Here is a 27517-nt window from a genome sequence, read left to right on the forward strand (position 1 = left end):
TTATAACCTCCTAGCCTGGTCTTGGTCCTCTATGGTTCTCTTTTCATTTAAATGTGTGCAGTGTGACCCTGACCTTCTGCTACCGGAGAACATGACCTTGAAGGAGTTAGACATGGAATGTGCATAATTTCCTGTCATGATGTTAAGACAAAAAAATACACATTGCTCATTTTTACAGTGTTTATGTGGCTTTTCGAGTAAGCATAGTTTTATTTACATTTGCACATAGTGGAACATAGCTTTGAAATTTACTTTACTTTTCTACGAGTCTTACACCATTCAAATATAGATCTTCATTGCATGTTTTATTGCTGTATAATTCTGATACATGTTTTAATCCTATTCTTTTAAGCTTTGTTTGATCAAAGGCAAAGATAATGAAGCAAAAAGTTGACTCTAACACATACCAGACTATAGATAGACAGAAAACCAAGGCAGTCATTGGAGCTAATTGACCAGTCACTTGTTGCCCTCCTGGTATTACTTCCGTTTACGCTCGTGGCGGGTGTGACCGGTCAACAGGGGATGTTTGCTCCTTCACGGCACCTGATTTCACCTTTGGTGTGTCCAGAGGTGTGTTTGTCTTATTCTTCATTTTGGCATTCTTTATATGAATTATGAGATTGATCACAGTTCGTTATCTATACATTAATTGAGACTATAGGAATGGCCACCTCCGATATTGCCCATATATTCGGTATATCGGAGAGTACATTTATACACCTTTTTTTAGACGGGACTTTCAGTATTATGTCTGTCCGTCAGTCCGTTCGTTCTGGGTTTTCTGTTCTTAATTCTATTTTTTCTTTTCTCACAGCAACCTTCTGTGTAGCTTCATTGTGGGTGTCACCCCATATTATGTTGCAAATTTGATCCGCTTCAACTATTTTGTGGTTTTATTTGGAATTTAATATTCTCTGGAGGTACATGATTGTCAGATGAGTGAGAACATTTTTATTTTACAAACTGTCTGTATGTGTATTGAACATGATTTTCGTTACATTTTGAGAACATTGCACTGGCAGGTTGTTGAACTTAAGTCATTGTCCATGAAATATTACATAGACAGTACATGATTTGTCAGTGAAAAGTGAAGAAACAAATGATGATCATTCTTATAAATCTAATAAATGATAAATTTTGGTTATCCAAGGAATTGATATGGTGTATTTATTCGCGAGGCTTGGATAAACCAAAATATCAAAATACCCAATCATAGATGTTCTATTTATCTCATACGTCTTCTTTTCGCTTAATTTTTTAGATGATCCCCAGCATGGTAGAAACGGCTGATTGAATTTATTTTCAATCCGTGGCTCAGGCGTCGTACTTCTTAAACTTCCTTACGCGGGAAAAAACTGTGCTTATAATCGATTCATGTATATTACAAAGGGCATTTTTCATAAAAGAAACCATGGGTGAAAATTGTTTTCGAAGGGATATACTTTATGATTAATAATGGTTTTGTCATTCCAACAAAATAATAACTATTGACCGAGTATTTCTTTTTTGACGTAAGCCTGGTAAAAGTTTGATGTCGCCGTCTCTTTGAAATAAACATTTGTAACAATGATCATTGAAAATAGGACTAATATCTTAATGCAGCGTTATTAGAATGTTCAACAGTTTAGAATGAAAAGTAGATGTGTTTGTGTATTTGAATTTTATTCACGTGGTTTCTTTGAATCTGAGGGCGAGAGGAAATCTTGAGGCATTTTAGTAAGTTAAAATAAGTAAAGCTGTTGAGATTTATTACATTCAATATGGCTCCAAAGAAAAGAGTCTGTGCTTGAGAATCCTTAGTACCACAGCATGTCGAGGTACTTTCGATTAGGCCTGTACAGTAGGCGGTTGATTCCTTGTTAATGATAATAGTGTGGACATCTCTTTGTATTCGTATCGTAATATTTTTGAATAGTTATTGATGGAGTTGACATTTTTTATGGCCGGTAACTTGTATTTCATGTTGGGGGGGGGGGGGGGGACAATATCATTTTAATTTTCCTATAAAAGAATTTTTAAATAAATACAGAACAAGAAGTTATACACTTTATTTCATGCATCGATATGCATCAACACACGAAATATGTCACCCAAGCGTAGACAGTGTCTTAAGTAGTTTGGACCGGAAGTGCTTTATCAAACGGGCGTGTAATAAAGCTAATACTTTATCTCACTTGCAATATACACCACATTTATGAGATAAAGAATACGCCTAACTCCTATCAAAGTTTCCAAGGGAGAACCGTCGTATTTTTCATTGTTTGTATGGGCATTGAATATGTGCATGTGTGATGGGTTTTTTCCCCCGTCAATTGTAGGAAAACTACAGGTTATTGAACTCAGTCATCTATGAGTAAATATTGCAAATTTAGTACCTAGTTTATCCATTTAATCTTTTAAACACTTTTAAAGCTTAATAGGCCTTTGTAAACAACTTGAAGATGTGTATTCCAAGAATTGTGATTTTCAACAATTTTCCTTGATGTTTAAAAATTTGCATGTTAAGCTTAGCGAAGTTCGGGGAAATATTTTACATATACAGAACTGTAGGTTTGTATTACTTCTTTCACAGTTTTTTCAGCTACGCCCTTCTATTTATACGATGCAAAAGAAAGTACATAATTATGTATATCAGCCTGATGATGGCAGAAACTAAATTCAGTAAAGTTCTAAAAACTTACGGCTTAAGAAGCACACCGTACATAACCTTGATGTGTACCGTTTCCAGTCCTCGTGTTCCTCGCTTTTTGCCACCATGATTTCTTTACTCGCATGTGAACTGAAATCTTTGAATCCACGTCATGCTCTTGATATAATTGACAGAACAACGTCACCATCTTTAAAATCAAAGTTTGGTCACCCGATCGAGTAATACGTATCTGCACAGTTTTTATACTTGTCGCTCGATATATGTTTCTTCATGAATAAAAAATAAAACCTTTCATACAGAGGTCATTAGGGGCGTCTTCGGTTCTTACCTAATTAGTAAGGTAAATATTCCAATGTTCTTTCTTACTCCCATGCATGATACTCCAGCTAATCACATTCATCCTTTTAAAAACTGACACATGCGCAAAATCATAACAACACCCCCATGTCGCTACCACACTACCCCTCTTAGAAGACACCGTTAGTGCTGGGCAGATTTCAAATGCCACAATTCGTCATAGAAGTTTGAGTTATCCCCGTTAGATTGGAACTCGGGTAGTCTCATACAAAGTCGTCCCAGGATAACCGAAAGTTCGGTATTTAGTCACGCCTTATTGAGATCCTGTGATGAATTAGGCTTTGTTACAATGAGAAATACCTCATTCTTTTTTGTCGATTTGTCACGGGATGTAATTTATTCATTATCATAATTGATGTTTAATTTGTTTCATTGACAAGTTGACTTGTGTTCGTTCATTCTTTCATTCATTCTTTCATTAATTCATTGTGTGAGAGTTAATCCCCTTTGATAGTGGTTACTATTATTGGAATGCCCGGGGGGTAAGGGTGTGTTAGACTTGTTTTTCTAGTTCTGTGAGTGAGTGCACATGTCTAGCGCTAACTTTAACATCACGCACCTGTTTTTATCATTAAAAATCCCGACACCTCAAGAGACGGACTTGAACTTAAATAGCTTTACAGCATTCTATTACTTCAGAAATCTTCTGGATTTTCTAAACTGTCTTGCATGGTAAGACTCTTTATTCTAAATTAAAACTATTTTATATCTCAATTATGATAATGATTAAATTACATCCTGTGACATATATTTTCTCAAGGAACTTAGGGAGATGATTTAATGTTGCAATGTCATAGAGAAAGGATACACACTGAGTTGTTCTTATGTATTTTCTATAGGTACTGTATGATTTTTTAGTAAGCAAGTTAGAGTGGTGGATTCGTAAGTTTACATGTAATATGCACGAGAAGAATATGACAGTGGCAATTAATCATAAACGGTTTCTTACAGATTCCGCGCAGCGAAATGCAGTAAGCAGAAAAAAACAAGAATATTTTGTTGAAAAGAGAGTTTATAGAATAAGAGTAGGACGCCGTTTCATCAATAAGTGTAAATTTTCAACTAACTAAGTCTTACGCCGACTACGTAAATCTAGTTACATATAATCTTAGTTTAGCGCAAACCGCGTTTCACGAAACGACGTAAATACATGCGTACGTTACTACTCGACTAAGTTTTCAACTAAGCTTACGTGCTTAGTTACCACGTCCTGAGCATGCGTACATCATACTTTCGGGGTTTTTTTCACTTGTCGTCTGGACCAAAATAATGAATAAAAAGAATGCAAAGAAAATGCACAAGCGGAATTGGCTGGAGACAGAGGTGGCCGTGTTGGCAGAGGCAGTAAAATTTTCCTATACCATACTATTTGGGCACTGCATACTAAATCAAACATATCACTCCATAAACAAAATTTGGTTTTATCTAGGCCTATGTATATATTTTACATCTCTTCTTCTACAAAAAGTAGCTGTTTTATGATTTCAAAGGGTATTATAATTTAAGTGCAGGTCGACACGATACATCTACATTGTTTATAGATATTAACTATATATTTATACTTTAATTGGATAATTAATGTAGACTCATAGGCCTAAATGTGTTTGAACAAATTGAATATGTGTGCATATTTTACAGTTTGGGATTATATACAGGCACGTACCATCGTTTTGCAAAGTGACGGGGGAGGGAGGTGTTGGAATCTTTTGCAGTAATTTCCACATTTTTTTTTTCTCTCAGGTTTCATTTTCTTCAATCGTGGGGGTGCTAGAGTCTTCTATCATGAGTGCCTCAAAACATTTTCCTACAAACATCATGTGTGTGTGGCGTGGGGGTGTGTGGGGTGGGAGTGGGTGGGGGGGGGGTGGGTGGGTGTTAGACTTTTTCTATTAATGCTCATGATCATACCTCACTAAAGAGTTTTTATTCATAAATACCTTCCTTTCACTTACAGTACAACATTTAAAAAAATCGTATTGTTAAAAAAAAAGTGGAGTAGCAACGCAGGGTGCCCCCTCCCATTCACTCCGATTCGTGCCTGATATACATGTACATGTAGATGTTTTTCTTTATTTGATAACATAAAATATATATCTGCACGGATTATCCTGCACATCACTAATCACCGAAATTTGTCAAGTATCAAACTGTTACGAAGACCTTTTTTTTATTTGGAAGAAATTTATTATCATAATATAGTTTTATGATGTATCTCTTAAGACGGGATATTTTTTCAAGATTTAAGATATTCAATGGAAAATAGTAGATCCTAAAGTCACTGTTCATGAAATATACATTCCACTCCCGTAAATCCACCCACCATACGACAGAGATCGAATTGAATCGGGATCGCTAATCATTTGGTCCAAGTTAGTCAGAGCGGAGGTTTTGAAGAGATATATAAATAGCCTACATATAATACAACAAAGTGAGATGTTCCCTTTACGGTGGACCTTTACAAAGGAATTTGGGAATAACACTGTACATTAATGTACAGATAGACACTTGTGAAAAATAATCATACAGTAAAGGCAAACCATAAATTTACTAGTTTTCAAAGGGAAGAAACCCTTATAGCCTTACATATTTATCGTTGTAAACGTCTAAAAGCATCCTGTCTAGAAAAAATTGATCACGACGCAAAGCTCGTCGGTAAAAATTCCATATATATTTACAAACAGCTAACAGTCAGCCATGATTTTTACTTGCGTAGGTACTTACGTAAGGGTTCGACCTGACGTAGTGTTTCTACTAGTTAGTAGAAAACTTGCGTGAATTCTAATCTTACGCCATTTGATGAAACGGACTTACGTAAAATATTTAGTGTAGTCAGAAAGTTACGCCAAACTAAGCTTACGCAACTAGTTACGATGTTTGATGAAACGGCGTCCAGGTGCTGTGTATACGTAGTTTCTGGTATAAAGTTCACGCGTAGCGTGGGACTGCCAGGAAAGGGAAAATCGATTAATATTTCATGGTAATAATACGTTTTGTCATTTCAGTTTCGTTTTCCTCCACTTGTAAATATACTTCAAACGAGCCCATTCATATTTTATTGGAGTTCATTAACAGTTCATAGGTTCTAATCTATTATACAACCGTTCTTGGGATCCATGACGACACATTATATAAAAATAAGAAATACACTTATGGAATCCCAAAAGACATAACATTCGATGAATGTGAATTTTAAATGAGATTCATTTTGGAGCATCTTGGGACAAAGAAAACTAATTAACTATCTTCTGGGACTCCTGTGGTATTATCCGGTTTAGAATAGATCCTCAGTGCCCCTTGCTTGTGTTAAAGGCGACTAAATGCGGCGGGCTGGCCTTCGCACGGAACCGTAAAAACCGATGTCCCGTGTCACAAGAGGTGTGGCACGATATTCATCCCTCCCTGTTCGAAGGTCTTAATCGCTACATAGGCCTAAATTGTGCAGGCCTTCACCGGTAATGGTGACGTCTCCGTTTGAGGGAAGAAATCTCGAGCAGGGCATTAGTTGATATACAACCCAGCAATCGATTATCTTTCGGGATAATTTGTAATGCTTTGAACTCCATTAATTTCTTCATTTTAGAATTGACACAAAATATATTTAGTCCACCTAGGAAATCAACAACAGTCACTGTAGAATATTGATAGAATAGATTTATGACAATAATGATTAATGATTGGTTTTATACAGCGCCTTTTCCAGCGTATGCTGCTCAAAGCGCTTTACAATAATCAATGTACATTATTACCTCGGCAGACCTTACATCAATCTAGAACTTTCTCAGCCTCCTAGGAAGCATACACAGGAAGCTTGCACAGCTGCCATTACAAACGCTAGAGCAATAACATTCTAACAATATCTTTCTTTGTCTATAGCCAGGTACCCCTTTTACACTTGGGTGGAGTGAGGAAATTCATGTAAAGTGCCTTTCCCAAGGACACAATGTCAGCCCTGCCGCGGCCAGGACTCAAACCAACGGCCTTTCGGTCGATAGCCTGACGGCCTAACCACTAGTAGGGGTGTTTTAAAATTCTACATGATTACATCAACAAATCTATAAAATTCATACAGCGATTCCAGGGGTCCGTGTTTGTCCTTCTATTTTGTATTATTCACTGTTATCGTCGGCTGTTTATACTGGGGGAAATCCCTTGTCATCTATAGCTCTCAGTTCGTAATTTAATTTATTTTGTGTAGGGGAGTTTCGGTACTGATATGTATCACAATATATATTACCTGGAAACACAACAAATTAACTTTATTGAACGATGAAACCACAGCGTTTCTCCACATATAAGGCTTAAAATTGACTTTACTAGTTGTTCCCCTTTGACTTAGTACAATCTTATAGAAATTAGTACAATTTTAAAGAAACTACTATTCGTTCCTATTGGTGTAGAATTTTTGTGGTCATGATTATGTCATGCGGCATCCTACAGCTAACAACTAATTCAGTATCGGATAAGTATTTGCATCATTTGTTTTTCAATTGTAATGCTATCGTAATTATTTAAAGAATCCCGAATGAGGCCGATCGTCTACGCGTACGTGGTTTTATATTGTAATTTTATGCATTGTAATGTTTAACAATGCCGAATAAAATTATATACACTTAATATTGATGCGCAGTAATGTAATGTTGTTTAATAGATCTAACGGTAGACAAATTTTTAAGTTATAGATGTAAAATTATACGTTTTACTTCATATTTCAAATATTCTTCCAGCAGTCATTATTCTTTCCTTTATTTGTGTTGACATCACATGCCTTTTTTGTTCCTTCCTACCCCCCCCCCCCCCCTCTATCAGCACATATATTTTTTTGTAGAAACGTTATATCTTGATATAATCACGTCTGCAATGTTTTTACGTAGTGTTTACATAAAATGCACGTATTTTCCGGTAGAGCAGCGTTGTATGCAAATAACTAGCTGCAGAACTGTAGCTCTCTGAAAAAATATCTTGACATAACAGAGAGCTACAGAGCCACCCCTTATAAAAACCTTCGATTTACGGCGCACAAAAAGCTGCGCACGGTTGAGGCCTTATATCGTTGTATTCTTGAGTTGCTGTCTCATAAATTTAATATCAAAAAATTCTTAACATATTTTCCTACTATACTTGTGTCTAAACATACCTTCAAATATTCATTGAAGCCCCATACGACCTGAAAACTCCCAGCTTTAAATGATTTCGTTTGTTGACGTAGCCATGTTAGGTAGCCGTTCAATTCGGATCCTGGTTAATTTCCATACTTGCACAATAACGTCTAGATGTGAACTAATATCCCCACAAATATTTTAGCTAAATATTTTAAATAATATATCACCCCAGTGCCTTTAAATAATAATTATTCAAATAGCTAAACTCACGGCAATGCGGCTTTCATTAGTCTGGTCCGGTCTCCATCCCTGCCACACGAGTGTTAAGGACTTTAGTAGCATTTTCATGAATCAAGAGCTTATTTTACCTTTAGAAAAACTTTATTTTTTAATTTCTATAAATTATTCGTATTGATAATAAATGAAGAGCGAATACATAGCAAATGACGAATTTTATGAATAGATACCAACAGCAACAGGGTACGAATTGACCGGCTACCTAACATGGCTACGTCAACAAACGAAATCATTTGAAGCTGGGAGTTTTCAGGTCGTATGGGGCTTTAATGAATATTTGAAGGTATGTTTAGACACAAGTATAGTAGGAAAATATGTTAAGAATTTTTTGATATTAAATTTATGAGACAGCAACTCAAGAATACAACGATATAAGGCCTCAACCGTGCGCAGCTTTTTGTGCGCCGTAAATCGAAGGTTTTTATAAGGGGTGGCTCTGTAGCTCTCTGTTATGTCAAAATATTTTTTCAGAGAGCTACAGTTCTGCAGCTAGCAAATAACCAATATTTACGTCGGTTCGTGATACGGTCGTAATTTAGTAGTTATATAGTGCGTGATTTACAGCGCTTTTGTGAAACGGTGTCCTGGTCGTTTGAATTTATGTGCAATGGAAATAGATACATGTAAGAGGATTCAGTACAAGTTGACATTTTAAAGAAATAAAGAAACGTATTTAGAATTCAATAAATTATCTGCATATTAGATACAGAGTAATGCTTTAGTCCCCATGTTAATCGGTATCTACAATGATATTGACATTAATAAAGTTTACAAGAGATTTAAGGCGTTTAAATATTAATAGTTTTACGTTTTAAAACTTTACGTGAAATTCGCGTGGGTTTCATGTGAAATATGAGTTATTCAAGTAATTTCACATTTTATAATATTTTCACAAAATTCATGTTCAAGCTGTCAGGTAAAATGAATGTTAAAATTCACGTGAAGACCATTCACGTAATTTCACATTTCATGCTCTTTTCACTTTAAAATTTTACTTGAAATTCGTGTAGGGAACATTTGCTTGTGTACTACCAGTGTTGTGTCTCATGGCAATGTTACCTGTGTTATGCATGTATGTATATTGATGATGTCATAATTAATCAACAAACGTGACCCACTGTATCACAGACAAAACTGCATACATAAAAACATATTTTTAATATGTATGTTTGTATTTTTAATAATTTGGAATGCATTCATTATCTTATATGCGTGTATTTCAAATACATACTGGGTAAATCTATCATTGCTACAGTAACTTGATCAGAGGAAGTGGATCATGTCTTCGTGACAGGCGCGGATCATCAAATCAAACTCAGACACTTTGCGTCTCTCTTGCATGCAATAATAACGGGAAAAGTACGTTGTCAAAACAAGGGGGTATACCACCTGTTGCTCGTGCCGCCTAAGGATTATTGTTCTATAAATTCGAGTACTTGCAATGCAGATCGAGATGTGAATTATACGTTGATTAAAAATTAAAAGCAGAGAATGGAACCACACGTGAAAGAAACATAGATTTCATTAGAAAGATTACATTACAGATACCCATGCGATTTACTCGATATGCTCCATTCATTGGCACCTGATTTACATATTTTTGTCCACCGCGTGAAATGATAAGTTAATAATGTACATGTGCTGGTGGTTGCACATGCAATTCTAGGCTCATCTATGTGTGCTTTTTGTCGTTGTTAAGTATAAAAATATAAATAATCGCATATATGTTAAAATCATAATGATCTAAAGAAGTTGAGAACTAATATTTACAAAGTCGGTCATATAATGTTCCTACAAAAAAAACCCTCAAAGATTGATTGATTATTTTGCTGTTTCCCGCCACATTCAACAATTTTTCAGTTATCTGGTAGCGCCCAGTTTTTTATTGGTGGAAGAGAGAACCCAGATACAGTATGTTACAGAGAGGGGAATAACTAATCAATTATTTAGCAGCTTTCAAAACTTTGATACTGAATATTGTGGACCCTTCATAACAATACCCGAGAGTAATGATGTCAATGCTGCATATGAAAAATATGGCAGTTACTGTTTGTTTTTTGTTATTGTTTTTTTTTTTTACATTTGTTTGTTAACTTAGCCATGTTAAGTAGCCAGTCAAATCAGTGGTTCGCTGTTTTCAAAGAGCTATAGATCCATAGTTCAATGCAAATGGCGTATAAATGAAATTTACATTACGCAATTATATTTTATTCTCTTAGACCAAAGACATATTAACGAATGAGCCGTATATAATAATTTGAAATGATAAACAAACTCAGAGGTACGAAGATGGATGAAATAGTACTTATGTATATACAAAATGTACATAAAGGTCGATCGATACTCAGTCATGTGATCTCATAGGTGTTGGCAAAATCTGTATTCAATTAAATTTTACGCATGATTGAAATATATCTTTCAGAGGAATTTTATTCACTGAATAAAATAAAAAACTTGGTAAACTTTTGATACTGAAAAAGTTTTTATTTTCCATAGATAATCAATTATTTATAATTTTAAAAATGTTGTCAAGGGCAATAACTCCTATGCAGGAATATCCTCTACTGCATGTCTATGACACAATGATTTCACTAATATCCACAATTAATTTTTATATATCTATGAATTATCAGATTTCTTAAACTGTTGACATTTAAAATTTGTCATTTCAACAAGTTTTATTAATTTTCATCATTCTGTTTAACGAAAATGTGCGATTTTTTTATGTTGATATATGCTTCTGTTTTGTATGTCTGACATCTTTAAAAGGGTGGCAACATTCACATTTTCTTTGGTTATTGGTTAGATTAAACTATATTGAGTGGAAATTAATACAGTTTTTCCACTTTTAGACAATAATATTGATAAGTCACTTGAGGATCGACCCACCTTAAGAGAGAAGATTAATTTATCAATTTTCAAAAGAAACATGCAAGGAATTTCAGTGTTTCTACAAATGTTGCTGACATAACATCATTAACGTTTAGCACTTTTGGACGTGCATGCTATTCAATGCTTGATGATGTTTCCTTATAAAAGGTGAAGATAACAAACAGTGATTAGTCTCATAACTCTTATAAGGACTACTAAATAGAGATTTGGGCAAACACGGGCCCCTAGATATACCAGAGTTGAGACCGGGTGCCTAAGAGGAGTAGGTATCCCTTGTTAACCGGTCAAACTTGCCGTGAGTCCTATATATTTATCAGGTAAACTGCGCAATCTGTAGTAAAATAGTGTGTCAAGAACGTTGGCAAACTATATCATAATAATGACCATATAATTTGCGAAATGTTGACTTGAAACGAGACTGTTGAAACCCACTATAATATGAACTTGTTTGTCAGAAGGCTGCCTCGATTTAAAAAACTGATCATACACAGAACAAGCTCTTACGTATGGAATAGTTTGAGAGACACAAACACCATATGCAGGTGATAATGGAATGTTGCTACATAAATATGGAAACGTGACGATGGGGATGCTAATCATCCCGTTTGCAATAAAGTTGAGTTGTTAGTTTGCCGTTAATATTTACGTTCAATAAAATATCTAAGTACGACGTAAATGTGGAGGACTCTGTTGTGTCTTATTTCGAGTTCACAAGGGTATATCGATTCGACATATGAATTAGAATGATTATTGCTAACAAATGAACATCGTCGTTTTCGGTAGATCTAAATGTCGAGTTGAAGGCCAGAGCAAGATATTTTTTTCTTCTCAGTAAAAACATTTGAATAAGCTGTTTCATAATGATATGAAAACAGGTCAGCTAACAAAGGAGTACAATTCGTGCCCAGAAGAGTTTCAACCGACCCTTGGAATACCTGATTTTCAAAGACCACAAATATATTGTGAGTGATGAACTCCAGCATATTTTTAGCTCTTCTGAGCCAAAGGCTCAAAGAGCTTATCATATGGTCATATGTCTGGCGTGCGGTGTGCGTCAACTTTTTGGGGAAAAGGTTATATCTCAAGAACCTCTTGGCCAATTTTTGTCACAATTGCCACAGGGTATTCTTGGCCCAAGGGCTTTTATTTGTACAAAACTAGGGTTGTGACCCTTTAACAAGGGGAGATAATTCGGAAAATGCAAACAAAAGTAGTGGTTGCTAAAAAATATTCTTCTCAAGAACCACTGGGCAAATTATCACCAATATTATGCATAAGGATGAGGATAGATTGTAGATAACAAATTGTTCAAGGCATCATCCTGGGGCAAAGGGTGTGGTCTCAAGGTCACTTCAAAGTTGACCTTCAATTTTGTTTTGTTAAATCTTTGATATTTTGCTTAGTATAAGGACTAGGATCATCAAATTTTGTCAGTTGATGTATCTTAGGACCTAATATCATGTTGTTTCAAACGTAGGTCATGGTGACCTACTTTTTGAATTTTGCAGGTAATTATTATTAAATGGATTTTGATGCATATCCTGGACACTTTTGAGCCTATGATCATCAAAAGTTGTCAGTTGATGGATCATGGGACCTTGAAGTGGGTCATGTAAAAAGTATGTCACCATGACCTACTTTTATAATTTTATGGTTAATCATTTATGAATACATTTTAGGCTGTTATTTCAGATACCGAGAGGTGTAGAATATTCAAACCTTCTAAGTTGATGCGTCTAGAGGCCTTGAATAATATTTATAAAAAAAAAAGTAGGTCACAGTGACCTACTTTTTGAATTTTGCAGACATTCAAATTTAACATTTTCAATTTTAGATGTATATTTTGGACACTATTAAAGCTAGGATAATCAAACTTTGTCAGTTGATGCATCTGGAGTCTTCATAGTTTGCTGACCAAAAAGTAGGTCACCGTGACCTACTTTTGGAATTTGACGGCTATATTTGAATATTTCAGATACTATTTGACTTACAATCATCAAACTTTGTCAGTTGATGGGTCTTCCGAGTCTTTAGAGTGTGTCGATCAAAAAGTAGGTCACTGTGACCTACTTTTAGAATTTGACGTTTATATCTGAATATTTAGAATACTATTTGACTTCAATTATCAAACTTTGTCAGTTGATGCACCTTGAGTTTTCAGTGTGTCGACCAAAAGTAATCACCAAGACCTACTTTTGGACAGTTACATTTAAATTTTCAGGTACTATTTGACATAACATCATCAAACTTTGTTAATTGATGAATCTTGGTTAGTGAGAATTTTTGTCTGTTCTACAATGTATCAGAAGAGCGATTCTAGACCCATGGGCCTCTTGTTTAATTTCAACTTCAGAGGACTTGTGCGTAGAATCATAGTTGTGTTTAACAAGGTAATATTATATCACTTTCTGGTACTGCACTTAAATCCATCATTAAATTGAAATTCTTCTGCAATTTTACCCCAAATTATTTATATTCTTTTTCTTAGATAAAAATATATACATAATGCTAGTATTGATAATTGACTTTTGTTGTAGTCTGCTGTGAATACAATCATTCCGGTGAATCTCATTCTCACTTTAATTACAATATTCTGTACAAATAGATATTTCCAGGAATCATTCGCAAATTCATTTTCTATCAATGTGAAAAGCTGTGCATTCTGTCATAAAGAGGTCCTTCCTGATTTATGATGGGAAATAAAGTTGCTTCATCATTTCATCAGAGTCGAGGTTGTCTAACCTAGATACTCTGAAAGTTCTGTAACAGATTATATTTCTCAATTGTGATCACGGGGAGTGTGGCAGGTCAAGAGGGAATGCTTACTCCTACTAGCTGATCCCACCTCTGGTGTGTCCAGGGGTCCGTGTTTGTGCTATCCCTAAAGGTGTATTGTTTTTAGGATTTAAGATTGATCACTGTTATCTTCAATTTTGTAAGTAAAGGATACAATTTTCAATGCGACAATACAAACATGTACCCTCCCCTTGTGTTAATCTCACATATTCCCCCAACACACAGTTGACTATTCATTATTGATAACAACGTATACTACAAAGACATTCTCACAACAACAACAAAATTATTTATTTTCAAATAAATACAACACGTGTAGAGAAGTAATTCGTAATATATAATATATATGGAGGACATGCCGTAGCCCTTATAACCATTAAAAATTTACATAATCTTTTAAGTACAATAACATTTTTACAATTAAGAAGCTGTTTAAACTTATATCTATCTGGTCTATTTGTATAATATCTATCTAAGTTTTCCAATCTTGATTTCTTAATAGTTTCATCAGTGCATATAAATAATGGAACTCATCAGCCAAATCATTATTAAATAAAGTACATACTCTTTCATTTCTTGGAATGTTTAACCATCGTCCTGTCTCTGCAGGTAATCTAAAATTTGATGCTTTTTACTTTATCGCATCATCTTTTATAATCAGGGAAGTACCAGATACCTCAACAAATACCTCAACAAATATAAATTAATTCAAATATTTGCAAAGAAAGAATAAAACGATTTACAATAGTAACAACAAGATGCCCGTGGGCCACATCACTCACCTGAGTCACCTTGACCCATATCTGAAGACTTTCCATATACATTTGCATATAAAACCTTAGTCCCTATTGTGGCCCCAACCTATCCTGGAGGCTATGATTTTTGCAAACTCTTGAATCTGCACTATGTCAGAAACCTTCCATGTAAATTTTAACTTCCTTGGCCCAATGGTTCTTGAGAAGAAGATTTTTAAAGATTTTCTCTATATAATTGGATGTAAAACTTTCATCCCTTATTGTAACCCAACCTACCCCTGGGGCCATACTTTGAACAAACTTGAATCTGCACTATGTCAGGAAGCTTTCATGTAAATCTCAGCTCTTCTAGCTCATTGGTTCTTGAGAAGAGATTTTTAAAGATTTGTCCTATGTTTCTATGTAATACTTTGATCCCCTATTGTGGCCCCAACCTAACCCCGGGGGACATGCTTTGAACAAAATTGAACCAGCACTGTGTCAGAAAGCTGCCATGTAAATATCAGCTCTTCTGGCTGATTGCTTCTTGAGAAGAGGATTTTAAAAGATTTTTCCTATATTTCTATGTAAAACTTTGATCCCCCTTTTCGTCTCATCCTACCCCTGGGAGCCATAATTTGAACAAACTTGAATATGCACTATGTCAGAAAGCTTTAATGTAAATATCAGCTATTCTGGCTCAGTGGTTCTTGAAAAGAAGATTTTTAAAGATTTTCCCTATATATTTGTATACAAATTTTGATCCCCCCTTGTGGCCCCATCATATCCCCGGGGGTCATGATTTTAACAAATTTAAATCTGCACTATGTCAGAAAACTTTCATGTAAATATCAGCTTTTCTAGCTCAGTGGTTCTTAAGACGAAGATTTTTAAAGATTTTTTCCTATATATTTGTATGTAAAACTTTGATCCCCTACTGTAGCCCCATCCAACCCCCGGAGGCCATGATTTTTAAAAATCTTAAATCTGTACTAGATCAGGAAGCTTTCATGTAAATTTCAGCTTTTCTGGCCCAATGGTTTTAACAAGATTTTTAAATGACCCCACCCTATTTTTACATTTTTTGTGATTGTCTCCCCTTTCAAAAGGACATTGCCCTTCATTTGAACAAACTTGCAAGCCCTTCACCCAGGGATGCTTTTGGCCAACTTTGGTTGAAATTGGTCGTGTGCTTCTAAAGAAGTTGAAAATGTAAAACGTTTACAGACGGACAGACAGACAGACGGACAACAGGCGATCAGAAAAGCTTACTTGAGCCTTTAGCTCAGGTGAGCTAAAAGGTATGATAGTTTTACCCAAAGATAAGAATTTTACCACACAAACTATAATTCTATAAATAGCTGTTCCGCTCTTCCTGTTATCGTGTTCTCGTGATTAATCAGAATTGACGTATTTAACGCGATTTTATCATCATCAATGTTCCTTTCACCTCGGTACTGTAACGAACGACCGGATGCCATAGTCTGTACCAATCCTTGGAATTCCAAGGACCGTTTAAGTGGGTATTAAGGCAGGCATTAAACCACCATGCTCCCTGGAAAAACACGGCACAATTTCCTTCCCATGAATCATTATCCTGGTCACGTGTACTGAAAGGATTACCATCGGCAAGGTCGGTTACATATGTCCATACAGAATTCGAATCGGTGAATGTCCCATTCCTCAAACGGTCACCTATAGTGAGAAATGAAATACAATGTTTCATTATATTTTTATGTTATTTGATTGTTTTACATGGAGTGAAATTTAATTGTTTCATTAAGTTTGCACTTTGGAAAACCTTCATTTGATGTCACCAACTTTCCGTGAAATGCATCATGAAACGTGACGATACCGACCAGTGATCAGTCTCATAACTCTTATAAGCAATACAAAATAGAGAGTTAGGCAAACACGGACTCCTGGATATACCAGAGGTGGGCTCAGGTGCCTAGGAGGAATAAGCATCCCCTGTCGACCGGTGACATCCGTCATGGGTCCTATGTCTTGATCAGGTAAACGGAGTAATCCATACTCATAATCAGTGTACCAAGAACGACCTAACAATCGGTATAATTTTTTATTTTGAAATTCACGACATTGCTTTCATCGTAGACAATGAATAAATGGTTGTTGCAAACTAGTTCAATCTGATTTTGTTAAGCACCACTTGTCCATGTAAGCATTACCAAATATGGGGCACCCTCAAGGTCAAAGGGTGTATTGGCTGTTCCTTTCAAATCAGGGAATGGGTCAACAATATGATATTTGGGAACTTAAATCTAGTTCATATTTTAAAGAAATAATCAAAAACATATAAATAATAAAACGTCTTTCTTTGTTGACTTCTGAAAGGATAACAATCATTCAAGAAACAAGATTGCTACACGTAGCCATGTCCCCCACCGCCGAAAAAAAAGTTGAAGCACAAAAGTTCCATAACTCCTGTAAAATTTGTCGAATCAAAATGACGGCGCATTATGATCAACTACATATGGTGACTAAAATTTCTATAAAATTTGAACAACATCCCATGAAGGGGTTTTGGAAGAGTTGCGTCCACAAAGTGTTCCTGTAGTGTAGCATGTACAAATTCAACAAAGTTCCATAACTCCTGTAAAAATTGTCGAATCAAAATTGCGGCATAATATGATCAACTATACATGGTGACTAAAAATCTTACAAATTATGAACAAAATCCGTTGGGCGGTTTCTGAGGAGTTGCGTCCACAAAGTGTTCCTATACTGTAGTGTAGCATGTACAAATTCAACAAAGTCACATAACTCCTGTAAAATTGTCGAATCAAACTGCGAAATATGATCAACTACACATGGTAACTAACAATCCGACTTAATATGAACAAAATCCTATGAGCGGTTTCTGAGGAGTTGTGTCCACAAAGTGAAGTAGGACGGACGGACGCACGAACACCGGTATTTCTATGTCCCTTTCCGTGTTGTGATGGGACAAAAAAATACCCAACAGAAAAATATGATTGTGTATTGTTTAACCTATCTCTCTCTCGAGAATATTTCACTCATATGGAGATGTCACCAAGACCGATGAAGGGCCTATACTCAGTACTTACGACCATTGAGCAGTGAAGGTTCTTTAGCGTGCCACAAATACTGTGGCAGGGGACATCCGTTTCAAGGTCATCTCCGAGGACCCGTGAAATTCATACCTCACAAATTCTCGAGAGATACGTTAAGCAAGATACAATCAATTAACCCCTTCATTTCAACAGTGATTATTGTGTAAGTCATTCCTCTTATGAAGTAGTCCATTGGTTGGATGCACTTTGATATTCTTGTTTTCAGGTATAAGGGTGTGTTTTATTTACAGCACTGTACATATAACATTACATGAAACGCATTTACAGATTGATGTGGGATCATTTTTCATAAATCTTTAAGAAGTGAAGAACTTATGCTATGCCCTACCATGTGTTTCTCATTAAGAATAGTCATGTTATTTTTTTAATTTTATTTTTTCATCTTAAATTATTCATTATGAGACAAACTTCCGTGGTTGTTACATATTAAAAATGTATGAAAATTTGAAAAGTGAAAAATAATATTGAAAATTCTTTACTTGAATTTTTGTATTGGTTGGGTAAAACAATTAAATGATGAATGACTAGATTTGTAACTTTCTTATTATCAAACATAATTAAGCTAGCTTGTATTTGTACTTCTGTTTTCCCCAAGATTGTTTGCTGCAAACTTGCCAGAACAGATTGCCGCAAAACTAATTTGCATGGCAACTATGAATTTGCCACAAAGTTTAGGCAAACATTTGTCAGAGCTCTGCCGCAATCGTTTACCAGAACCTCTGTATTTCGGTAAGGGATGGTGTGGCATCTTATGCTAGTTTCGCTCAAAGCAACAATGCAAAATTGCAACATTGGCTGAAGCCGCCTTTGTGGCGGGCCCTTCAAGAGAGAATAGTTCACTAATGAGATATAAATAATGAACCTCAGAAACAGGCCATTAATGTTCGATGTAAAACATACTAATATATTTTGTAGATTCAAGGTTATATCTTTCTCTTTGTTTTACAATTGTGATATTTGGTGGACACCCACAAATACAGCAATGTAACGGACGATTCTGAACAGGGGGGATTTGGTGGAAGAAAATCAATATTCATTTAGTTCTACTTTTAAGTAACCATATTTTCAAAAACAATCCACTTTTATATACCGTATAGAATCTAGAGGGAAAATGAATCGCGGCGGATATTTTCCTATATTTGCGGTCTAAATAAATTCGCGAATCTAAGCAACCTTGACTATTTTATTATTCTTTAATACACAATGTGGTTTTTTTTTTGTGGGGGGGGGGGGGGGGGGGCTTATAGTTATTCGAATCCGCGAATTTATGAACCCACGAATGTGTCTTCTTTTTTAAAAAAAACGTGAAAATTACGATCCGTGAAATTATTGCCCTACGCAGTATGTACCGCTGTGAATTACCGAGAAAGTGTAATGTGAAAAACATTTGAATTTTAAGACCTTAACGGCTGAAAAATCGTTGTAGTTGATTGAAATAAAGATCTGTAATGAAAATGGAGGTAACACTTTGTTTTTTAAGCGTCCTATGCTGTTTTAGAACAGCAATTGTAATTAAAGCATGCGCAAATTTATCGACATAATTGTGATTGTTTTCAGATTTCATTTTTCAATACCAGTATAAATATTTTTGAGATATTTCATCGTACATAAACATGTTGATTTCCAAAAAAATGTTTTCCCGTAATCAAGGAATAGTCTTAAAATCAATTTGGATAATGGTCTGAATAAGTGGAGACAATTCATCAAAACTTCACAATGTCATTGGATGGATGAACGATTATCCATTCATTTTGAATGATTTATAGGAGAGATCCTCCGTGGTAAACTTTTTTTGATCTATGCTTATCTCTGAAGCAATGAGGGTTCTTTAATGTACCAACGCCTCCCGCAACACCGGGGGGGGGGGGGGGGGGGGGGGGGGGGGAGGTACAATTTTGTGATCATTCAAATCCGAAATACCCTTGATTCTCAATTCCATACTAGTATGTCAAGCGTTTGGTGAAGGGCCATTCATTACCAATGTTTTGATGCGGTCATGGCATAAACAGGCCTCGAAATCACCACTAATGTTGTGTATCAGCGGTTGACGACGTATAAATTGTGCATTTCGTGGTAAATAAACATGATGTTTGGGAGATAGATCACTCTTAAGGCACCGAGTGATCCCTCACTAAAGCTTTAACTGCTGCTGTGCACGATTTTAAGGTTTTGGTAAGGAGTACATACTAATCCGTGACGAGGATGCAATATACATATAAAAGACACCAGAGTGGGTTAAAAAGATTACTCAGTCAACCTCCTCCTCTTTATCATGTACACAATACAGTTTCTGTATATGCTTTTTCAAAAGTTAGGCCACTTGGACCAATTCTCTCCCTCTGTCTGAGACCGCAAAAACCGAGGTCCCGTGTCACAGCAGGTGTGTCACGATAAAGATCCCTCCCTGCTCAATGACCGTAAGCGCCGAGCATAGGCCTAAATTTTGCAGCCCTTCACCGACAGTGGTGACGTCTCCATATGAGTGAAATATTCTCGAGAGGGACGTAAAACAATATTCAATCAATCAATTCTCTCTCTCTCTCTCCCTTGACGTACCGAGGGTTCCAGTCGCTAATCCATTCACCAAGAGCCTGTATTTATCTGCCTCATCAGACACGGAGAACTGTTCATACAACTCATACAGCGTTGTATCATTTTGTAACGTGATGGCAACATACAAGGACGTGTTCCCGCCCTTCGTGAGTTGATGGATTACGTCATTTCCTGAAATGATTCAAAATATCAATAATTGAAGGATATTTAGAACTGTACCTCTATGTCATCAAAGTAATTATACACACGTTTATTTCAATCATATTGAGTTCATGAATAAGTTACTTTCTTCAATTGTCTCATTGGGCAGAGAATGGATTAATAAAGTGTCTGTGTCAGATGTTCATCAAACTGTGTGAATTACTAGTGAAAAAAGCAGCATTTTCTCCATTGGAACTATTTGACATGTATTTTCAAATCGAGGTGAGTTTTTCAACTTCAAAATATGATAAGATGAATGCTATAAGATGCCTTTCCTCATTTTCGTTGCACATACATCTGTGTATTCGTAGAAAGAACGGAGTCCTCAGCGACACCAATATAATAGCCAGTAAATGGATAAGTCAAATATGTTAATTTGTTCTCAAATATTTCGGGAATCACTTGGAATTGTCGAAATTCGATGACAATACATATGAGATATATGGATATAGAAAGGTACAGAATGCAGTTTAAATGATGTGTTTCTTAACCACTGAATGGTACCCTGTAGCACTATTCATATCGAGGCTATCAGAGATTCGGGGTGCCTCTGTGTAATATAGGACATAGAGTATATAGGCATTTTTGACATCACACCCTAACAGTCTGTATATTATTACCTGACTCTTGTCTTATCTCAACTAAGTGTCCATTCATATAAGTATCCAATCATATCAGTATCCAATCATATAAATATCCAATCATATCAGTATCCAATCATATAAGTATCCAATCAGGATGCATCATTATAAGTAAGAGATCACGCATTCTATATCTAAAGTAATACACTTCTGCTTCATACTTAGATATTTTATTGAAAGTAGACATTAACGGCAAACTGACAACTCAACTTTATGACAAACCGGATGATTTCAGCTTCTCCATCGTCAACTTCCCATATTTTTGTAGAAATATTCCATTATCAGTTGAATATGGGGTTTATATCTCTCAATTGATTCAATATGCAAGAGCTTGTTCTGCGTATAGTCAGTTTTTTTTAAATCGAGGTAAGCTACTGACAAACAAGTTGATGGTAATGGAGTTTCAACAGTCTCGATTGAAGTCAGCATTTCGCAAATTCTATGGTCGTTATAACGATCTAGTTCGTCAATACAACCTATCATTGGATCAAATGCTGCCTCACGTGTTTCATACCGATTGTTAAGCCGTTATTGGCACATTGATTTTGACTGCGGATAACTGTTATTGGCATATTGATTTTGACTGCGGATAACTCCGTTTACCTGATCAGGATATGGGGCTCATGACGGGTGTGACCGGTCAACAGGGGATGCTTACTTCTCATAGGCACCTGATCCCACCTCTGGTGTGTCCAGGGGTCCGTGTTTGCCCAACTATATATTTTGTATTGCTTATAGGAGTTATGAGATTGATCACTGTTCGTTATCTTCACCTTGCATAATGCTGTGTTTGGCAGTGGCACTTTCAGGTTGTCCTTCTATGGGTTTTTTCCCTCTATAGAAATCAAACAATTTCTGTATGTGGCCTAAACAATACTGATCAGTTAAAAATATTCCATGTTGGACCAAACATTTCAAACTCCGGATCTAAGCAACCTCTCATGGGCTGGATATTACGGTTAACGTGTATCACATTGAACATCATATAATCACAGCATAAAAATATCACAGTTAAAAATATGAGCTATAACATTAAATAGATAAATCATGTACACCATTAAGACTGTTGAAACTGAAAGCAAATACGTAAATACATAAGTTACGGTAGCTGTTTAACTGATACAGCCCTGCACAGATACTACGGGGCGCGTGACGTCATAATTGTCAAACTAATACATTTGTAACACCCTCTTCACAGAGACGGCGTATTGAAAATTGTGGGTCATCATGTGATTCGTTTTTGTCGAATGATGTGTCTACAACTTCAGCTGAAGCAGGACAGTTGATTTTACGCTGCTTCATAAACAAATTTCAAATAGCCATTAGCTCCATTTCATTTACTTGACTAAGTGTACCATCTAAGCTTTCTTGATTCTCCGCGTTGATTGTATCAGCCATCATGATAGTTCATGTCAAGAAAGGGAACAAAATCTGTTCGTACTAGAATAGCACTGTGACAATAAGAAGCAACATACCAATCCAGTAAGCCTCCGGGATCCCGAACCCAACTTTATATTCATTCCACGTTCGATAAAAATCCACGGATCCTGTAATTCGTCTTTGAATAGCCTGTACAATGTTGAAAACATTTTAGATTTTATATTCACAAAATATCTTCCGATTAAAAAATAATAATTCTGTCAAAAAATCCAATACGATTACAAGGTCATCGTGTTAATTTATCGTAGTACAAGGTACATTGTATGTATTCAAGTTTTATAAACCATGGATGTACTTTACATATCAATTAAGAAAATCTACAAGAAATAAAAAATGAGAAAATTACAGTTTGCAAATTTTTTGATCTTAGTCGCAAGATATTTTGTGAATAGGTCTACTGGCCCCGGGACAATGAAAAATATACGAGTCTCACTTTTATTGAAGGAGCAAGATATGAACAGGGTCCATGGGCCACATCGCTAACCCGAGTCGCCTTGGGTCTGCGTTATTCACATGAAAATTTTTGACCCCATAGTGTGGCCCCCAACCCAGCCCCATAGGGTTATGACATAACCATGATAGTCACAACAATCACGGTGAGCAATGTGAGGTCTTGCCATCAGGACTCCATGTTCAAAAGATGAAAGCCCTACCTTTAAATAGTTTAAGGGACATTGCTTAGGTTAGTTTTTTATGCAGGTCAAACTTCCAAGGTCACGAGGTTCACAATTTTGGTACGATAATAAAAGGTCTTGCAATTTACAAACGAAATATGAGAGCACCTTCACTGACCACATCAAAGTTATGGGCAAGGTTTTAGTTTCGGACAGTCAGGCAGACAGATAGGACAAAAAGCAGTATGTATCCCGACTTCAGTCGCAGAAGCATTAAAAAATGGAATCCACAAAACTTAGCAACGTTTGCATTTTGATATGATTTGGCTTGGCGCTGCTACTGGTTGTCGATAAAGAGTAGGCTCACCGTCGAGGAAATTAAAAAATCCTTCTAAATCAATCATATTTCATTTACTTAGCCATCAGAAAATGGCCGAAATACTGCCAATACAGCGTTAAAACTCAAAGCAACTACTTAATCAACCTTGAAAAGACTTTTTAAAAGCCTTGATCTTCTATAGTTGCCCAATCCTCTCATATAGTTCCCTGGAGTAAACAAACCTTAATTTGCCCTACGGTAACCGTAGATAATTACATGACTCGGCTGTACTTAAAAGGATTTTAAAAGATATATCCCTATGTATTCCCATTTCAATTTTAACCCCTACTGTGACCCCCAACCTACCTACCCCCCCCCCCCCCCCCCACCCCCACCCCTGGTCGTTCTTACAGTAAACCTGATTCTGCATGACCTGTGAATTGTTTTATGACTAATCAATGACGCTGTTGGTGTTGAGGTGAAGATTTTTTAAAGATGTTTAGATTATGCGAGCGTTTGATCTCCTACTGCTGTACCACCGCATGGTATGTTTTGCACTATCTTGAATCTACACTACTTGGAGATGCGCGCATACATACATGTATTACTATGAATTATCATGATATTCCTGTTATTAAGACGAGCTTTTCCTATTTATCCCATGAAGTTAGTTGAAAACCTTCTACTTGAGAAGAAAGCAAGCATTCTAAGGATATTACATGGCAATAAACGGGCTTTGCTGAAAAGGAGAACGGAAACTATTGTATGCAATGACAGACAAGGCTTATTATGAACAATGGAAGCAGAAATTACAAAGATAACGGGAAGTCATCTATCTATCTATCTAACTGACAACTCAACTGTATGACAAACGGGATGATTTCAGCTTCTCCATCGTCAACTTCCCACATTTATGTAGCAATATTCCATTATCACCTGCATATGGTGTTTATATATCTCAACTAATTCGATATGCAAGAGCTTGTTCTGGGTATAGTCGGTTTTTAAATCGAGGTAAGCTACTGACAAACGAGTTGATGGTACAGGGATTTCAACAGTCTCGATTGAAGTCAGCATTTCGCAAATTATATGGTCGCTATAACGATCTAGTTCGTCAATACGACCTCGCATTGGGTCAAATGCTGTCTGACGTGTTTCATACCGATTGTTAAGCCGTTCTTGGCACAGATTTTGACTGCGGATAACTCCGTTTACCTGATCAGGATATGGGGCTCACGGCGGGTGTGACCGGTCAACAGGGGATGCTTACTCCTCCTAGGCACCTGATCCCACCTATGGTGTGTCCAGGGGTCAGTGTTTGCCCAACTATCTATTTTGTATTGCTTGTAGGAGTTATGAGATTGATCACTGTTCGTTATCTTCACCTTGCATAGATAGATAGATAAATGTAGAAATAGATCAAAATACCGTCCATCCTCCGCCACTCGTCTCCATATCGCAATAGACGCTGATTGCTTGGCTTGATTTCCCAAATGGTTTAATTTTGTAAACACCTGATCGAGTGTGCCCATTTTCTTGAAGCTTCTCGCAGTCCCTATTCCAATCTGTACGAAAAATGAAAACCCACAGAGATAAACATTTTGAGCATATCCGTATTTCTTATCTAATTGTAAGCATTATTAATGAAAATCATAATTTTAGAACCACGAATCCGTTCTCAGTTACATTGGCTAGTAAGACTGTACTCTGTAAAGTGTTTGAGAGACTTTGATCACTAAGTTAGGAACGCTTTATAATATTATAGCAGGTTGATCAACATCAGGGTATAGTTTATGTGTTCTGAGAGTAATCGATCCATATTAGGATAGATGTATTCAAACACTATTGTAAGTAGAAATATGCCGGAACTGTATTTATGTTATATTTACGATAAAGCAAGAAGGCATGATTTGTTTGGCGTATCCCGTTGAAGTTTATCGTGTGGTTGAAATCCGCGTCTAAATAGCGCCGACTACGCACATTGCAAAGTCGACGTGAAATTGTCATATGTGCAACTGAGAAATCGATGAAAACCAAAAGCTTTTCTGGGAATATATTTGTGAATAATGATTATTTATAATTATCTGGTAACAATGATGCCACTAATTAAACCAAATCACATTATGCTTATACTCCAAAGGGCATGTCATTTGTTTACATGAAGTGGTAGTTACACGTGTAAATACAACAAAGACGTTAAAACTATTTTTGCAGTATATAACTAGCTACTATAAGGGTTAAGTGTGTGAAAGCTGATGGTGAAGTGGAACTCTCCTACATTTATTTAGACTCGCCATGTTTGAATACATCTTATTTGATTGATATTAAAATAGTTTACATGAATTCAGACAGGTAGTAAAATATTTTGCAAAGGCACGTGTAGATGAATTTTAATCCTCTAGATTAACAGTCATAATAATCGTAACATTTTCCTTATCATGTGATACATGTATACTGTGAAGGTGAACTCGGAATATTTTCTCTACAATCAATTTACCACCAACTTGTCCAATGTTTAAACAAAGCAAAAATATACTGACAAATTGTATGATTCTCGGAATGCATGTTCTTGACGTTTAATTTCTGTTTGAGACCAATTTTTGTACACATAATGTTTGCATCAATAATATAAAATGAGCCATTCCGAGCAAAAGGGGCTCTTAAAAATCAGTGCTAAATATCAACTACAGAGAACAATTTCTCCGAATATTAGAGCAACATTGATTCTCGTTAAGATATGACAGTGAATTAAAGATGACAACTAACTGATGATTGGGAATCATGACGTCTGTTCTTTACAGATGTGGTAAAGATGACTTCGTGGGATTTTTTTTGTGGGGGGGGGGGGGGGGGTCATTATGACCTTTAAAATTGTTGAATAAGATAAGGGTCTTCTTGGATGAGAACTGTTCAAATAATTTATTTTAAAGACGGGAAGTTGACGATGGAGAAGCTGAAATCATCTCGTTTGTCACAAAGTTGAGTTGCTCGTTTACAGTTAATGATACTTTCAATAAAATATCTAAGTATGGAGCAGAAGTGGACGACTCTGTGGTGTCTTTCATTTCGATACCGCAGGGATATATCGAATTGACATATGATTGATTGATTGTTTGTTTTGCTGTTTTCCGCCACACTCAATATTTTTTAGTTATCTGGTGGCGCCCAGTTTTTATTGGTGGAAGAGATAACCCAGATACAATGTACCTTTGAAGAGACCACCGACCTTCCAAAAGTAAACTGGGAAACTTTCTTACTTGCCAGCGCGAGCGGAATTGACATAAGAATGAAAGTTATTATTGTTAATAGATAAAATGTCGTCGGTATATCTAAAAGGTGAATTAGACAGCATTTGACCCACTGACAGGTTGTATTGGCAAACTAGATGGTTACAACGAGCACAGAACCTGCGAAACGCTGACACCAAACGAGACTGTTGAAATCCCTGCACCACAAAACGAGGATGTGAAAAGGGGCATTCCTTTGAAATATATTGATACGAACAGTGCATGATGGCCAAGGGAAGTTTAACAAGGTTCAACTCCCTAAAATGAGGGTAGCGAGACAACATACCGTTAGGGCGAAAGTACCTCCATCCTGTTTCATCAACGGTCATATTTGCTGGGTCACATGACTGATGGATACGGCACTTCTTTAGTTGCGGATTAAAGCCAAAACATACACAAAGTTCACCACACTTAGCGGAACACTCAATGAGAGATTCCGAATGGTGTTTTGTCATCAGGCTGTTGTTCGACACCTTGTTGTCAAGTGAAGGATCCAATATGTAGTGTTGAGATATCAT

The 27517-nt window shown here is 36.2% G+C and overlaps 1 protein-coding gene across 1 annotated transcript; it reads right to left on the reverse strand.

The window, feature by feature from the left end:
* LOC125663308 (angiopoietin-2-like) lies at positions 1–27517 on the reverse strand. The gene is made up of 5 exons (XM_056147678.1): positions 27286–27517; positions 25141–25277; positions 22815–22908; positions 20501–20668; positions 1–131 (listed from the first exon to the last, which is right to left on the reverse strand). Exons 1-5 carry the CDS (start codon positions 27515–27517, stop codon positions 1–3), a joined length of 762 nt encoding a protein of 253 aa, XP_056003653.1.

Source organism: Ostrea edulis, chromosome 8, assembly GCF_947568905.1.
Source record: "Ostrea edulis chromosome 8, xbOstEdul1.1, whole genome shotgun sequence".
Lineage (NCBI taxonomy): Eukaryota > Metazoa > Mollusca > Bivalvia > Ostreida > Ostreidae > Ostrea > Ostrea edulis.

Excerpts from the sequence above, each read along its gene's own strand:
- LOC125663308 (XM_056147678.1), bottom strand. The coding sequence starts at position 27,517 with ATGATATCTCAACACTACATATTGGATCCTTCACTTGACAACAAGGTG. Across the intron at positions 25,278-27,285 it reads GAGGTACTTTCGCCCTAACG|ATTGGAATAGGGACTGCGAG; the intron begins GTATGTTGTCTC and ends TTTTTCGTACAG. Across the intron at positions 22,909-25,140 it reads CGAGTGGCGGAGGATGGACG|GCTATTCAAAGACGAATTAC; the intron begins GTATTTTGATCT and ends AACATTGTACAG.